This window comes from Ylistrum balloti, unplaced genomic scaffold (genome assembly GCF_031769215.1).
Source record: "Ylistrum balloti isolate Yb309-2 unplaced genomic scaffold, AGI_CSIRO_Ybal_v1 Utg371142, whole genome shotgun sequence".
In the NCBI taxonomy this organism is placed as follows: Eukaryota; Metazoa; Mollusca; class Bivalvia; order Pectinida; family Pectinidae; genus Ylistrum; species Ylistrum balloti.
The window spans coordinates 320022-336486 of NW_026782626.1; the positions used below are offsets into that span (position 1 = coordinate 320022).

The 16465-nt window shown below is 32.3% G+C and overlaps 1 protein-coding gene across 1 annotated transcript; it reads right to left on the reverse strand.

Moving 5' to 3' along the window:
* Window positions 1-5065: 5065 nt before the first annotated feature.
* LOC132561033 (nucleolar protein 56-like) lies at window positions 5066-16363 on the reverse strand. The gene is made up of 10 exons (XM_060225750.1): window positions 16355-16363; window positions 14811-15021; window positions 14274-14441; window positions 13669-13867; window positions 12611-12798; window positions 12209-12360; window positions 8266-8366; window positions 7336-7484; window positions 6983-7104; window positions 5066-5771 (listed from the first exon to the last, which is right to left on the reverse strand). The coding sequence occupies exons 1-10, from the start codon at window positions 16355-16357 to the stop codon at window positions 5487-5489; spliced, it is 1578 nt and encodes a 525-aa protein (XP_060081733.1). The 5' UTR covers window positions 16358-16363; the 3' UTR covers window positions 5066-5486.
* Window positions 16364-16465: the final 102 nt, after the last annotated feature.

The window sequence follows — 16465 nt, forward strand, 5'->3', positions numbered from 1 at the left end:
CATTACAGTGAGATTGGCATAGTGGTTCATACATTGCCATTAGACTGCATACAGGTTCATACATTACTACATAATCGGCATAGCGGTTCATAAATTACCATGTAATTTGTATAGCGGTTCATACATTACAGTGATATTGGCATAGCGGTTCATATATTACAGTGAGATTGGCATAGCGATTCATACCTTAAAGTGAAATTGGCATAGCGGTTCATGCCTTACAGTGAGATTGACATAGCGGTTCATACATTACTTTGATATTGGCATGGCGGCTCACACATAAACGTGAGATTGACATAACGGCTCGCACGTAATCGTGAGATTGATAAAGCGGTTCATACATTACCGTAAGTTTGGCATAGAGGTTCATATATATTTAAACATATATACATATTTAGAATACTTACGTTACACCTATCTTAAACAGAATCTTACATGGTAATTATGAATGTCACCCCTTTCCAAAATTCCTAAATAATACACATTTCAGCACATGGCAGTTAAAACGAACTGTTTCTAAGATGTTTGATTTCTAATCAAAGTACACAATGAAAGACAAAGAAACACAGGCATCACAAATGCATAAATAAAATTAAGATCCGTTTTATCATATGATCAAATATTAAGGTATTTTCTCAATTTTCTGCAAATTATAAAATCAATTCATCTTCTCGAAACAAACTGATAGCTTGTATTAATCACACTCGTTGGTCCATATGGATTGGCTTGTTTTATATTGCTTAACGTCCTATCAACAGCAATGGTTATTTATGTATGCGAAGTGGGTGCACGTACTTAGTCCATGTGGTTGTATATGTATGATATATACTCGTTTTAGCCTCCTTGTTATAGTGAAGAAAAAGTCGACTAAATATTGCTAAAAATGCACTGAAGTATCTTACTGATGAAACACATCAGAACATCCTAGGGTCACATTATACTAACAACAGTTGTTACCTTACCTTTAATGTGACGGAATCAATGCCAAAGTAAATGTACCTACAGGAACGGTCCGGAGGGAAGCTCGCAGGGAGGTCTAACTGTGGAAGGAAAGCAAACTACTATGGAAAACGCATGTCTCAGGTTGTCTCCATTTGTAACGAGAGCAAAAATAAAATACCAACATGTCAACACAATCATTAATCCAAGCTCACATTCCATAAAACTATGGAAATTTATGAACGAAGGAAAAAAATAAATATTTTGAGGTAGAATTTGAAAAAAAAGGTACCAAAACTCCTGAAAAAAGGTACCATATATATATATATATATATAGAACTAGACAATGTGTTCCGAAAGAGTATGCGTCTTCTGTTTCCTAGACGACACCCGCCGTGTTAACCTTGGTAGATCCAATCCTAATTGGTGTAATGACACGTTCACAAAAGAGAATAAGGTATACAATAACAGAACCAAACAGACAAAAATTAAAAGAGCATCAACAACACCCACCTTTACATCGCACAAAAAAAATAGAAAATTCTCAATAAGATCACTATGACGACCGTAAAGTTTCCCCACAATTTTCATTAATTTGCATCTTTGAAACCCTTATAGCTTCTTATAGCTAATTATATCATAAAGATCAATAAACAAAAAAATCTTTCCTGATTTTTTATTTATTTATTTTTTTGGCTTGATAGATCTTAAAAAGTACAGGCCAAGCCAAGGGACAGTAGTTAAAATTTGAAACGTTAAATTATTTGAAAATTAAAATCTTTAACAATTCTTTATTTTGAGGTTTTTCTACAAATATTTGACAAACAATTATCCAATTCAAAAGCCTTATCTAGACATAAACATTTAACAGTATCAATCATATATATATATATAAAATCTTTTAACGTAAACGATTTAAATAGGTCAATAGGTCTTTTGGCTTCTTGCCAACCCATCAGCCTGATATTGTTCTGGAACCAGTTTAGAACATTAATTTTGCTAGGGCCTCTTTCAAAACGTCGGAGTCTTAGTCAATATCAGATAAGGTAACATTTGCATAAGTATTCCGTATTATATAAGATAAAAAATGTACAGCTTTCTTCGTGAAAATAGGTATGATTTGAGCTAGACCTATCAGGAAAGGACAAACTGGCCAGATAGTGATCAGAAAAAGTAGATATTGTAAAACAAGCCAAGTGAAAAAAAAATTAGGCTTGAGAATTTACAATGGTTCAACAATCAATACTTTCTAATTTCTTGTAGTCAAGCTTGTTTAGTACATTAAAAACATCATCAGCACTGATACGTTAAATTGTAAGGGTTGGTAGCCTTAATGCTGTTCTCGGTAGTTAACATGCAAATGTGATTTATGATGCAGAAACATTTGTAAGGATATTGTGTGATTTTATTTTACTCTGTCTATAGCGGACAACGCGATGCTATACTCTATCGTTAAAAATTCAAATTCACTTTTGAAAACTCAAGTCTGGAAACGTGAATGACTTGAGAGGTCGGCTTTTACCGGTGACGTCATTGTATACTTGATAGAATGTCATCGAGTTTTGTTTTGCAGATAGAAATGGTGTTACATTGGCCGACGTATGTCAGTGGTTTCCGCGATCTTCTTGCGTCAACTGTTTATATACAGGTAGTACACATGTACTGTAAAATATAGTCCTCACATCTCCGAAATTTGCCATTTTCATTGTAGAGGAGGGGCGACTGTTGTATAAAGTCACCAGACCATCCATCGGCGTCAGAAAAGCAATACATAGGTCTGTGCCTAAATATTCCTCTCATGCGAAAAATACTTACTTCCGGACAAACACGTTCAATTTTAGCACTATAACTGCTGAAAATTTTGCTCTGTCAATCTTGTTATAAAATCTGTTGCCATTGGTAATTCAAGTATAATGACATCAAATGATGGCATGCGATTGTCATGTGATTGTCATGTGACTTACTTTATCAGAGAGACTATATAAGATGGCAGTAGTATCCCTGGATGTTGTATAAAACCTGGGTTTTGTCTTTCATTACCAGTTATGTATAATATAAAGTCCTATTGGGTTAACTAAGAAATGAGCATTCAAAATATATTACTATAAATTTGATTAAAAAATGGACAATATAGACCTACAGTGGATTATTTGTTAAGCATGAAAAAAGATTGGTTCAATAAAACATGTTGCAGCCGAGAGCCTTGTGGCAGAGTAAAAGATGAAATTATGTTATTTCCTTGATCCGCTTTTAAGAATCAATATTCAAATTAATGCAAATTTCATAATGATCATCCAAAATACATTAATAAAAAATGAAATAAAAACTGAACAACATAGACCTATTGAGGAAATGTTAAACATTAGTAAAAAAAAAAGCTTGGTTAAATAAAATATGAAGTTGCATTCGACAGCCTCATGGCCTTTGGCAAAAAGTCCTGATTACTTGTTACACTTGATAGTGTAAGGTAATACCTGCTCACAAGATACCCTAGAAACAGTAATTATTAAAGAGCACAATAAAGGTTCGATTATAATGTTTCTATGCCTTTTGATTAATGAAAAGAAGTTGTTTTAATGTTTTAACAAATTCGACCCCAGTAACATTTGGTCAAGGTAATTTCTTATTGTAGTGTTTGTCGAGCTTCATCCTAAAAAATCTACCACCTTTTGAATACTTGTCAAAAGTTGTTTAAAGGTTTAAGGAAACAAACCCCGTGACTGAATACTTTGTGGGCATCATTACTGAAATCTGCCAGTCAAATATGCCTCTAGGTATTTTGTTCAATCAGAAGTAATTGTTTAAATGTCCCTGTGACCTTGCATATAGGTAAGGGTCATTTCTTTTCGCAAACTTTGTCTGAATTTATAACACAAACCAATCAGTCCACATGCAATTAACCCTTTGGTTAGTCAAAAGAAGGTGTGAAAAGGTTTTTTTAATTTTACCATTGTGACATTGAATAAAGGTCAAGGTCATTTCCTTTTACAATCTTTGTCAGGTTTCATCCTAGGAACCTGTCAGCCAAACATAATGTTTATTGGCCTTTTAGTTGGTCAAAAGAATTTTTTTTAAAGTTTGAACAAATTCAACTCCTGTGACCTTGAAAAAAGTCAAGGTTATTTATTTGTGCAACTTTCTGTCGGCTTCATTATAGGACCTTGAATATCGTTAAAATCATTTTCTATACAAACTTTGATGCTATTTATATTTGCAACCTATTGGCCAAATATCATGCTTCTAACATTTTGGCTAGTTGTTTTAACAAACTTGACCCCAGTGACCTTGAATATGGGCAAGGTCATTTCTTTGCTCAAACTTTGTCAGGCTTCATTCAAGCAACCTACCAGCTAAATATGACATTAAACATGTTGGTTATTGAGAGGAAGTCATTCAAATGGAAAAGTTGATGCTGAATGGACTGACTAATGACACACGCTGTGTCACAGCATAAGGGCCAGGTGATCTAAAACTTATGTTTGGACGATGCCACATCATCCATTATGGAGGATTATTCAAAACAATAATTCTTCAAAGAAACATTTACAAAATGTTGAACATGGCTGCCATTAATGACCATCTTAAATGTATTATGGGTATGATTTTTGATTTGGACCAGCCATGGGCTATGCTCTATTTTAAGGTTAAAGTTCTGTCCCTGAAGGATAACCAAATATTAAGAGTAGGAATATAAGGTTGCCTGAGTAAGTCAACATTTAGATGAAAGAAAAAAATTTCCGACCTTTGACCAATAGAGCTAAAACAAACAAGACTTGTCAATTTCAGTTTTAATGATTGAAATAGTTGACTTTACACATGTCAAATACACATGAATTTGTGAATAAAATCTGATAACAAGAATCTTTTTACAGATTCTATGAAAATGAACACAAAGGGAGAACTTTTCTCATGAAAAATGAAGATTCTGTATCGTGTAAATATGTCACTGAAAAGTTGAGTACAATACAATCATCAAATCAAATTACTTGTAGCTTAGAATGTAATCATTCATACACAATATCATTTTTCTGATTGTTACACTTGTAAGTAAGCAGAAATTCTTTTGTTCTTTCATGAAACTCTTTCTCCTGTCTTCCAGAAAAATGACATAAAGTATATTCCAAACTACTATTAAGAAAATTTTATTTGGAAAAATACAGGTTCATGTTCTAAAGAAGAAATTCGCTGGTTTTAACATGGAAATAATGTAATGCAAATCTCAGCTGTTAATGTTAAGTCCTAAAACAATTCAACATACAATGATCAAACATAAGTTATTCCAAAGATGTTGGCATTCTTCCATCCATGTCAGGTATTCAAAAACAATTACACAACAATGATTTTGCAGGTTTTTGCTTAACAAATATTACTTTTTTTTTTACTATGTACAAAAAGCAAGAGGTACATATATATCTGATTTTTGTCAAATTATATGTCTTTCTGGTTTTCTTTTTTTTTCAATAAGAAACCCTCTATCCTACATTTAACCTGATATTTTACAATATGTTTTCAGAACCCATTTGCCTTAGTAAAATATTACATTCATTCTATTCATCATCCTTCTTCTTCTTCTTTTTCTTTTTCTTGGTTTTTTCTTCACTGCCAGCGTCTCCTGATTCATCCATATCCATGGCAACCTCTTGCTCATCACCCTTGGACTTCTTTTTCTTCTTCTTTTTAGGAGGAGACGTTTCTTCATCTTCCATATCAGCTGTTGTATCTACCTCCATAGTTGTATTACCTGCACTCTCGTCAGCCTCAGATTTCCTCTTTTTGTCTTTTTTCTTCTTTTTCTTTTCCTTCTTTGCTAGCTTTTTCTGCACCTCTGTAGCCTATTTGAAACAGATATGAACAAGCATGCTGAGTATTGACCCATAAGCTATCACACAGTAATGGTTTAAAATGGTGTTGTTTGGTGTTAATTAAAAAAATAAAATAAAAAGTATATAATTAGTTGAAATTTGATTTAAATCACATCAGAACCATTAAAACCAAAGTAAGTATTGCCAATCTGTAGCGGATCAAGGGACAATCATGTATATTATACTTTCTCCAATGTATTATCTATCACCTCAACATTTCTGCCATGAGTCCATTATCTAATAGTAGAGAGACCTTTAACGGGATATTCAAACAAAATTTCTGCCATGAGTCCATTATCTAATAGTAGAGAGACCTTTAACAGGATATTCCAAACAAAATTTCTGCCATGAGTCCATTATCTAATAGTAGAGAGACCTTTAAAGGGATATTCCAAACAAAATCTCTGCCATGAGTCCATTATCTAATAGTAGAGAGACCTTTAACAGGATATTCCAAACAAAATTTCTGCCATCAGTCCATTATCTAATAGTAGAGAGACCTTTAACGGGATATTCCAAACAAAATTTCCGCCATGAGTCCATTATCTAATAGTAGAGACCTTTAAAGGGATATTCCAAACAAAATAGAATTTCATCGGATGCTTTCGAAGGAAACTGTACAAAATCATCTATTATGTTCTTATTGAAATCTTACATCTAAATTTACCAATAAAATAAACATATAATATTTAATTTGCAGAAATTCTTTTAGATCTAATTAGACTCATTTACAAATCTTCGTGATTATGTCATAAAAGGTTTGTGTTGACAAACAGAATGAAATATTCTAGTAAATTATAAAATCAACAGAAAATAAGCCTAACGAAGTAATTAAATTGTAACCCTGGAAGAATTTTTTAGTGACATGCTTATGTATTTACAAAATACTCTGTATGAAATGCATGATCCAATGATCACCCATTAGATGGTTAACTTTATATTGGCTAGGGAGTATTCTCATCAATTTCACCTGTGTAAACTGTCCACAGCAAAGCTGATGCTAACAATAGTCAGATATTTAGCAACTTTGGCAGATCATATCTGTATATATCTATATATATATAAGTAAGTAATTTAGTCATAGGTTATATTTCAGCTCTTGTTATGAAAGTCTACACCTAATTGACAAAGAGATTTTCATCATTAAATTTTCTAATTTGTAAATCAGTAAGCAAACTGACCTCTTCCATAGCTAGCTTCATTACATCTACATTTTTGGATGGTGCATCGCCAGACTCATAGAATTTCAGTCTGTCTTCCACTTGTTGTCTCAGGTGGTCCCCAAACACAGATGTAGGATATTCTGTAAAGCGAAAAATTATCAGATAACTGACAAAGGAAATTGGTAGTAGGAAATAATGGCATAAAACTGTTGGGTACCCTGGAAACAAATATATACTATATATACTATATGTGAAAGTAGCCTATTTCTGCTTAATAATCTTAATTGCATAAAATGTCATCGTATTTTCATCATCTTTAATTTTACTTTAAGTAAATCTTTCATCACAGTTTCAGGGTTCATTTTTCTTACCCGAGAAACAGTCGATTCTTGAGGCAATGGAACATTTGTTTGCCAAATAACGTGAAATGCGACCCTTGTTTTGGGTTCCAGCACGGCCGATAAATGTGGAGTGAAAAATGAGCCCATATTTGGGTGTGTTCCCTTTGCTTTTCAAGGCTCTGTAACACAAAGTAAGATATCAATTGTTGATGTTAACTATTTCAAATATCACACAAATTGACACAACAACATCAAAATAATGCAAATGATTCATTGCATCTAAATTTTGATAAAAGATATTTTAAACCTGCATAATGTGTGTAATTTTTCTTGGGAAATTAAAGATTCAAAGACGAGGTGTGCACATCCAGTATCTGTCAGATTTTTAAAGGTTTATCGAAAACTCTGAGGCCACCATCATTGATTGTTGGGATTCTCAGGTATGCAAAACTGACACAAAAAGGATTTGACAATTTACCTATGAATAACAATAATAATTAAGTTAATTACTCTATATATTAATCCAAACTATATGAGTCAATATCATCCAAAATCAGGACGAGGAGTTTAAAAATGTGATAGCAACTAGCAAGATAGAAATGTACTGTTCAGTAAAGACTATGGCCTGTTTGGAACATTGAAAAATATATTGATCATAATATGATTATGTTTTGAAAAGTTTAAATGTTTAACTGTTAAGATAAGACAGGTTTCTTTTTATTTTCCTTCTTGTTGGCTATGGTGACAAAGACACCTATGAGCACATTTCTGTCAAGGTATCGGCAGAAGTTAGCATTGGCATATTCGAATATAAAATATACATTCTTCAAAATTTATTCCTTAATATAATGGTTAAACTTCAGACTAATTTTGTGTTATAGCTTCATTCAGGATTGCCCACTAAATAAAATGTTTATCCTGAATAATGAAATAGAATAGATATATGTTATTTCACTTTACCTAAACAGTGCTTTCTCTGCACCTAGGATTTGTACAGTAGATGCTGGATACTTGGCAAGGTTTGTCAGTGATCCTGCATGGGCAATCAGACGGGCTCCAACCTAAAACAACAAGACATAAATGTAAAGTGTGTATGTAATCTTGAACATAGGGACATGAATAAGAAGTGGCCCAGTGTCATTAGTGTTGAGATAAAACAGAAAATATTATCAACAGTAAGTTCTCAGTTTCCAGTCTACAATGTCAATTTCTTCATTTTTTTCTTTGTACAAATAAACTTTATTATCTTTTTTATTCTTTGAAATATCTACACACTGAAACCATTAAACCCTAACAAACAACCTGAAAATCTTAAAGTAGGCAATTTGTATAGATTCCAAAATGTTCCTGAAAGGATACATGTCTCTGTACAGTTAATTGTTAATTTCTTGGTTTTTTTTTGAAAAAAAATTCTTTAAAAAAAAAAAAAAAAAAATTTGAATAAATAATTTCCAGGTGTACCTTTGTGTCACTTCATATCAATCAATAACACTATAGTGTATTATACCATTAAAATTCAATATGTACAATTGTATATTATATCAACATTTTCTTTCTAGTTAACAGTTATAAACGATCAGAACTATCAGTATTTAAAACAATTTTTTCACAATTTTAGAACTTTAGAAGTTACCTAATTTTTTTTCCCACGACTAAGAAATGGCTATCATCACAAACTTCAGAGACTCTAGTCCATAATCCAATTTCATCATTTCTTGTGTAGAATGAAATCATGAATGTGAAACATTTTTTGACTGTCAACTGATGATCAGTAATTCAATAGACACAGTGTAAGCTTTTGTACAGGAATTACAGTACAATACTATTCAGAGGATAACGTTTATAATTACACACACATTGTAAGTAAATCTTAAGCCCTGATCACTGTGACCTACAGAAAAGTTGTAAGTAAGATTTCCACATTTTAGTAATCATTCTGAGAGAATTCTATTCTACTGATCTATTTTCCTTTTGTAGTACATCAGCTATCTTTTACTTTGGTTACTACATGTATGTAGGTATATTGAGTAATATGTTTTTCCCATATTTTTGGTAGATTAAGCTTTCCTGTGATCTATACAATAAGTAAGGATATTAAACCTGACATTGAAAATTAAGTATCTGTTCAATGCAAGCTTCTTGAAAATATGTAGGCTGTTTATTTTTTTTTTTTTCAATATCAATATGACACTAACAAATGTTTGAAAAATGGTACCCTATTTTGAAAGCATTAAAGTAGGGCAATTATATTCACATTAAAAACTGAACAGAAGCATTTTATACAATGTAGAAACCATAATTAGCAATAGCCAGTCTATTATTAAGTATTATTAACTATAAAGCTCCAAAATGGCTATCAACATTCAGTTCAGAGACCCTAGTCCATAAAGCCATTTTCATCATCTCTAACACAACTCACCCATTATTATATTTCAAAATTACATTAAATATCAGCAACCAGCAAATTTTATTGAAGCTGAGAATCCTGATGAAGGCAAATTGTGTAAAGCTATATCTAAATTGGTCCTTGATTTCTTTTTCCATGTTTTTTTCTTTCTTATTGTTGTTTCAAATTAAAACTAAACCTTAATATAAAATCATATCAATCACTTAATACAAAACCATTACAATTATTCATAGTACAATTCACTTTATCATGCTCTTAAGTTTGGTGTTTTTTTGAAACAATGGTACTCTAGAAATGACCTCAATTTTTTTCACAAGATTCAGAAATGGCTATCATCACAATGTTCAGAGACTCTAGTCCGTAAAGCCAATTTCATCATTTCTTGTATAGAATGAAGTCATGAATGTGAAAAACTTTTTTGGATTGTCAATTAATTATCAGCGATTCAACAGACAGTATAAGCTTTTGTTCAGGGAATTACAGTACAATACTATTCAGAGGAAATGACAACGTTTCCAATTGAGTACACATTGTAAGCAAATCTAAGCTCTGATCACTGTGAGCTACAGAAAAGTTGTAAGATTTCATCACCTTATTAATGATTTTAGAGGGAATTCTATTTCACCTATTTATTTTCCTTTTGTAACACATCCAATATCTTTTATTTCAGTTACAATTCTCCTAACAAGGAAAAATGTAGGTATATTGAGTAACATATTTTCCTGTATTTTTGGTAAATATAGCTTTCATGTGATACATACAATAAGTATGGGTACTAAACCTGCTATCGATAATAGTGTATCTGGTCAATGCAAGCATTTTGAAAATCCATGTAGGCTGTTTATTTTTTTCAATATCCATATGATGTTAACAGATATTTGAAAACTTTTACCCAATTTTGAAAGCATTACAGTGGGGCAATTATATTTACATTAAAAACAGAAAAGAAGCATTTGATACGATGTAGAATACGTGATAAGAGGTACCAAGTCTATTAAGTATTTATAACTATAGAGCTCAGAAATGGCTATCAACATTCAGTTCAGAGACTCTAGTCCATAAAGCCATTTTCATCATCTCTCACACAACTCACCCATTATCACATTTCAGAACTTACTTTACATAACAGTTTCAATATTAGCAACCATATATCCCAACCAAAAACTTATGTTGAAAATGAGAATCCTGATAAAGCCAGATTGTTTAGAGCTATATCTACATTGGTTCTGATTTTCTTTGTTTTTGTTTAGAATTAAAACAAAACCTTAATATAAATTTATATCAATCAATAAATACAAAACCATCATAATCATTAACAATACATCTAACTTTATTACGCTCTTAAGTTTGGAATTTTTTCAAGCAATGGTACTCTAGAAAAGATCTCAATTTTTTTTACAAGATTCAGAAATGGCTATCATCACAATGCTCAGAGACTCTAGTCCGTAAAGCCAATTTCATCATTTCTTGTATAGAATGAATTTATAAATGTACAATGTTTTTATAGGGATCAACAATTCATTAGTAGCAATTTCACTGTTGCATTAACAACGATTATTTACTTCCAAGACTGTGTAAAAAAAAAGACATTTACAATAAAAACTGCTTCATACATTTTGTCATCCATCTTGGGATGTGTCGGTGATAATATGCCTAAATTTTAAGATACAGTCACAGCCTTACTCAGTGGACATATGTCGGTGCAAAATGCAATTTTGTTTCAAATGTAGCTCGTATTTTATGTTAAGTCTATTTTGGTTTAGGACACAAGGTTTTTGTTATCATTCACTATTTTTTTTGTGACACACCAAAATTTTATATTCCCCCCCACCTCCATTAGTGAATGAATGTGTATTTTGTTCACATAACTTTTGGTAAATTTAGCTTGTGTGTAAAAGTAGTGTAAAATCCCCCATTGACAAATAAAGTACATGTTTGATGAAGAAATGTGAAAATTCTTGTAAGCTGTTCAATTTCTTAAATCTCAGTATAACAGATATATCATTAATATAGACAACAAACTGCTTTACTGTTGGGATAATCATATTATCTTTGAAAAATTGAGACAATATACATATTACAATTGATCAAATTCTTCACAGTGACACATGTTTCTCTTCTGAGATATTAGGTGAAAATCATTTCCAGAAGACATGGTGCCTAATGGGTTAACTTTTATACCACAAAATTCAGAAGTGGCTATCAACAGGAAGTTCAGAGACTCTAGTCCATAAAGCCAATTTCATCATTTCTTGTGAGAACTACAATTTGTTCTGAAATAGTTACTTAATCATTTTACTTTCAATCCTATTTTACAAGTGGTTAGGGCTTAAAGAATTCCTACAGCTGACATCACCTTGATCTAGTTTGATCCCTTGTAAAGCTAATCAATCATAAAATAAAGATATTTTACTTTTTGAGTCACAGAGCTAATATAAGTTGCACACTAGACGCCACAGAAGACAGTAAAAGACTGAAGATATTTATGTGTATTACCTGTTCACCGATCAATGTGGCGAGATTCGGTGCTACCTGGCTCATCTTACTTTGGAGATATTGAGCAAGGCTCATGCGGTATTCAGTAAGGGAGATAACTTTTGTGGCAAACGTCTCAATATTCAACAAGTCGATAGGTGAAATATCCATTCCTATTGAAAAGAAAAACTTAAATGAAACTTCCAGACATTCAAGAGATAATCTAAATATTTGTGATCTTGACCTTCAGACCTGATTCAAAACAATTTCTATAAAGTACTACAGAATGTCACCAACCCAATCTATGTAAGGCAGATGCTATCAGTGATGACTAAAGCAAAAGAAGCAATACTTGTAATTTTTTAAACACAAAAAGTTGTGAGTTTCTTTCCTCTTTAATAACAAGTGTCATATAACACTGACCCATTGATGACCTTGAAGCATCAAGAATAGCTATAGCTTTGGCACTGTCCATGACAATCTCTTCTAGGCCCTCCAGCTTGTCATCATCAAACTCCTTTCTGTTCCCAATGTACCGTGCCACTTTAGCAAACATGTAATTATCGTTGACAATTTTCACCAGTTCTGGAAAGTGATATGAATACCACTCCCTGAAAACAATAAAGAAGTTACAGATAAAGAAACCATATAAGAAATTACGAAGGGATGGCAGAGGGATCTTGATGCCCATAATCGTTTCTTTGTTCTTAAAATTTGTATTTTTTCCCTATCTTTTCTATGTTTTGACTCTTATCCATATGAAATTTGAAAAAATTTCTTGGAAGAAAGAGCATAAATACTGCCAAATCTAAGGTGTTCGGCTGTCAGCAATTTTGTTTTTCTGATCATTCGAAAAATCAGGAGAGCACAACTATGAAAAAGGGGAAACCTACAATACAAAATTTATGAAAGATTTATCCAATACTTCTAAAGACAAAACAAACTTTTATGGTCAAAAATCAATATGGCTGCCCGTCAGATGGGCTAAAAATGGAATAACGCTGCAGGTCACTCTCATAACTCAGAACTGGCCATCAACACTACAAGTTCAGAGACTCTAGTCCATAAGCCAATTTCATCATTGTTAAAACTTTAAACTTTACCATTTTTGGAAATAAATAGAATACCCGAGGAAAACCTCGGTTCCTGTCCAAACAGGGAATCAAAACCCTGTATTACACCCCAAAGCCAATGCCATTGTTCCACATTTTACCCTGTTGTAACATAATATGACTATTCCTAATTTTGTATCATTTACAAACAATAACAAAATAAAAAAGTCTCTGTCTATCTACCATATTGAGGCAGATTTTATTACATTTACTAACTACATAGGCTTTCGGATTTTGGTGATATAGTCATCTACAGATTAATGTCATTTCATCAAATTCAAAATATGGTACATGTATTGTGTTATGTATTTATAGTAACTGTCCAGATATTAGAATGTTACACCATTTTTCTATAGACAAAAGCTGTACCTGATTCTCATGGAAAAAGTGTTGATGTTTTTGTCCAGCTGATCCAGTAAGCTGATACTCTGGATAATCATGTTGTCCTGTCTGTTGACATTAAACTTGACCTTGGCCCTGGAATAGCTGTGACCGAGACCAAGTTGTGCCTTACTCTCGGATTTTTCATTTAACCCCTTCACCATCCGACTGAAGTGTACTCGGATTCCTATAAGCATTTATTTAACATCAATGACTGTATATTTCATATTGTGTACTTTCTAAACAATTGTATTTCCCCTCATTTCATATATATTAATTTCATCACTGAATATTCCATGAATAACAGAAATATAACCCGACATTACTCATTATTTTTTTTTTTAATAACTACATCATACACATAGATTTTCACATCTAATAATATTGGCACATAGCCTGTTCACGAGTCAGGTCCATGAGCTGTCTCAGAAAAAATTCTTGTTTATTTTTCTTCATCTCTTTAAATATAAATTTTTGTCAATTATTTTCTTTACTGTCCTTTTTCCATCTACTTCGTTTCGAGTGTGTACATTTCAAATTTTTTTTGCCTGGGACCATTGGATTGAAAACTTTGTATCAGTCTATAAAGCTACCTCTCAAAACTTCTGGTACTACTCCAATGTGACTGGTCTTCATTCCTAACTCATCTGTAATGGCTGCTCCTATCTTGGAATCTGCCACTCCCACCACAACTTTCTCCTTCTTTCCAGCTTTAGGGACATGTGTCTCGAGGAACAGTTTAAGGTCATCATGAAGAAGGCCTACAATTTCGAATTAATCACACATGCAACATTACTATCCATAGTGAAATTGAGATACACTTACTATCCATAGTGAAATTGAGATACACTTAATACAAATACAATATATTTTAATTGTCAGCAAATTCTAATGTAACAGAGATTATTATTAATTTAACTGTCTCCGCTAGGATTCGAACCTAGGATCTCTGACTTACCAGTCTGACACTCAACAGATCAAGCCGAGCAGTATATCAGGGTTATAATATATCCCATTTTTTTTAAGCCATGATTATTAAAATGTCTATTTTGTATATCAATCCTGAACAAAATTTTTGTCCCATTTCTGTAATATATTTGACATTATATAGACTGTACATGATACTTTACCTTCAGAAATGCTGTTGATGTTGTCAAGGGCATTTGTTCCACTTTTGAAAGGAGAAAATGCCACTAGCTGTACAATGGATTGGAATTTGCTTGGGTCTGTGACACTCTGTTCAACTTGTGGAATTTGCATGCCCACCTCTTCAAACTCTTTGACTTTGAAAAGAGCATACCCTGAGGCATGCTCATACAGCGTAAACAGCACTTGTACTCCCTAATATATAAGAAGACAACAATATTTTTCTTAAAACAGACATTGAAAAAATGCATTTACAATTTTAATAAGACCAAAAAGTTTCACTACATTATCTTTCCTCACCATTAACAAATCTCAAAAACTATGTATCTCTACATTCATTGAAATATAATTATGTTAAAAGTTAATGCTTGAGAAAAATGGTTATTGAAATTATAATGTAATTCTTCTAAATGCACAGTTGACACAAGTTGCATGTCAATATTGATACTGAAAATATCTCATTTAAAAGATCTAAATAAAAATACTCTCAAGTTTGAAGGTTCTTCCATAACGTATTAGGTATGTGTAATGGGGTATTTTAAATTGACTAAAATTAACTAACAGCTTCATTTAGAGTTCATCTTTATTTAATTAAAACACTACAATATGGACATATACAGCTTTCATTGTTTTAAATACAGACATATCGGCTTTTGGAAAATAACACAAGTTTTTCCCAATGTTCATGGAGAGCTATTTCAGAATGTAGAATAGTGTTTTGTGGTAAACTGATCATGATCCAAGTATTTATGACTTATTGACTGAAAAAAAAAGTTATTTTTGATATCCTTTAATATCCAGACAACATAATTTTAAAACAATTCCTTAGAATGATCCCTAATTCTATTGGTAATATCTATTAGGAAAGAAGTTTGTGCTACGTATACTTTACAATATATTGATGGATTTTGAAAGCTTTCATCATATCTCAGTTCGTTTCGATAAATTGCTCAATCGCCAGTGTACAATATTGATTTGTAACAGGATTTATGCAATATTTTTAAAAAATCTCTTTTTCCTTCTTTTTTTTCTATTAACTATACTTTTATTTCTAAACAGAGTTCATGCAGATGTACCATTTACTGTAGTATCGCACTAGATGATCAATCTGACCTCAACCTTAAATGAACATTCAAAATCAACCCCCACTTCCCCGCCGCCCAAGTATATTTACAAACAGCTGGACATTTGGGAAGTTAACACATTACGCCACGTCACGAAATGTTCTATTTACGGAACTTTCATGATTTGAGGCTATTTTGCTTCTTTTCCACACGGTTGGATAAATTTGTAAATACGTTTTGTTCAATTCTTTTTGGGACCTCATTATGCCATGGCAGGGCAGCTGGCTCGTTCAGAAAAATGTAAAAGTTTCGAGGACGATCGGTATGATTTAAGATTTTTCGATGTTAGGAGTTTACATTCATCTAGGATTACCACAAGGAATATTTAACATGCGCGTCAATACGCAAACAATAGCAAATATCAACAAATTTATACAAAAAGCTGCAGACCCACGTGCACCTACCATTTTCACTTTTCGGCCATCACTGAAATCTGACGATACGATTGCTTTGATTGGTTAGGTACTGCAGGATGGACCAATAAACGGACACGTAACAAACGAGACAAAAGTAAA

What these genes read in the sequence shown, in the direction of transcription:
- LOC132561033 (XM_060225750.1), bottom strand. An exon ending in TGCTTCAAGGTCATCAATGG is followed by an intron (nt 12,361 to 12,610) that starts GTCAGTGTTATA and finishes TCTTTTCAATAG; the next exon opens with GAATGGATATTTCACCTATC. An exon ending in GCAGAGAAAGCACTGTTTAG is followed by an intron (nt 7,485 to 8,265) that starts GTAAAGTGAAAT and finishes TTTGTGTTACAG; the next exon opens with AGCCTTGAAAAGCAAAGGGA.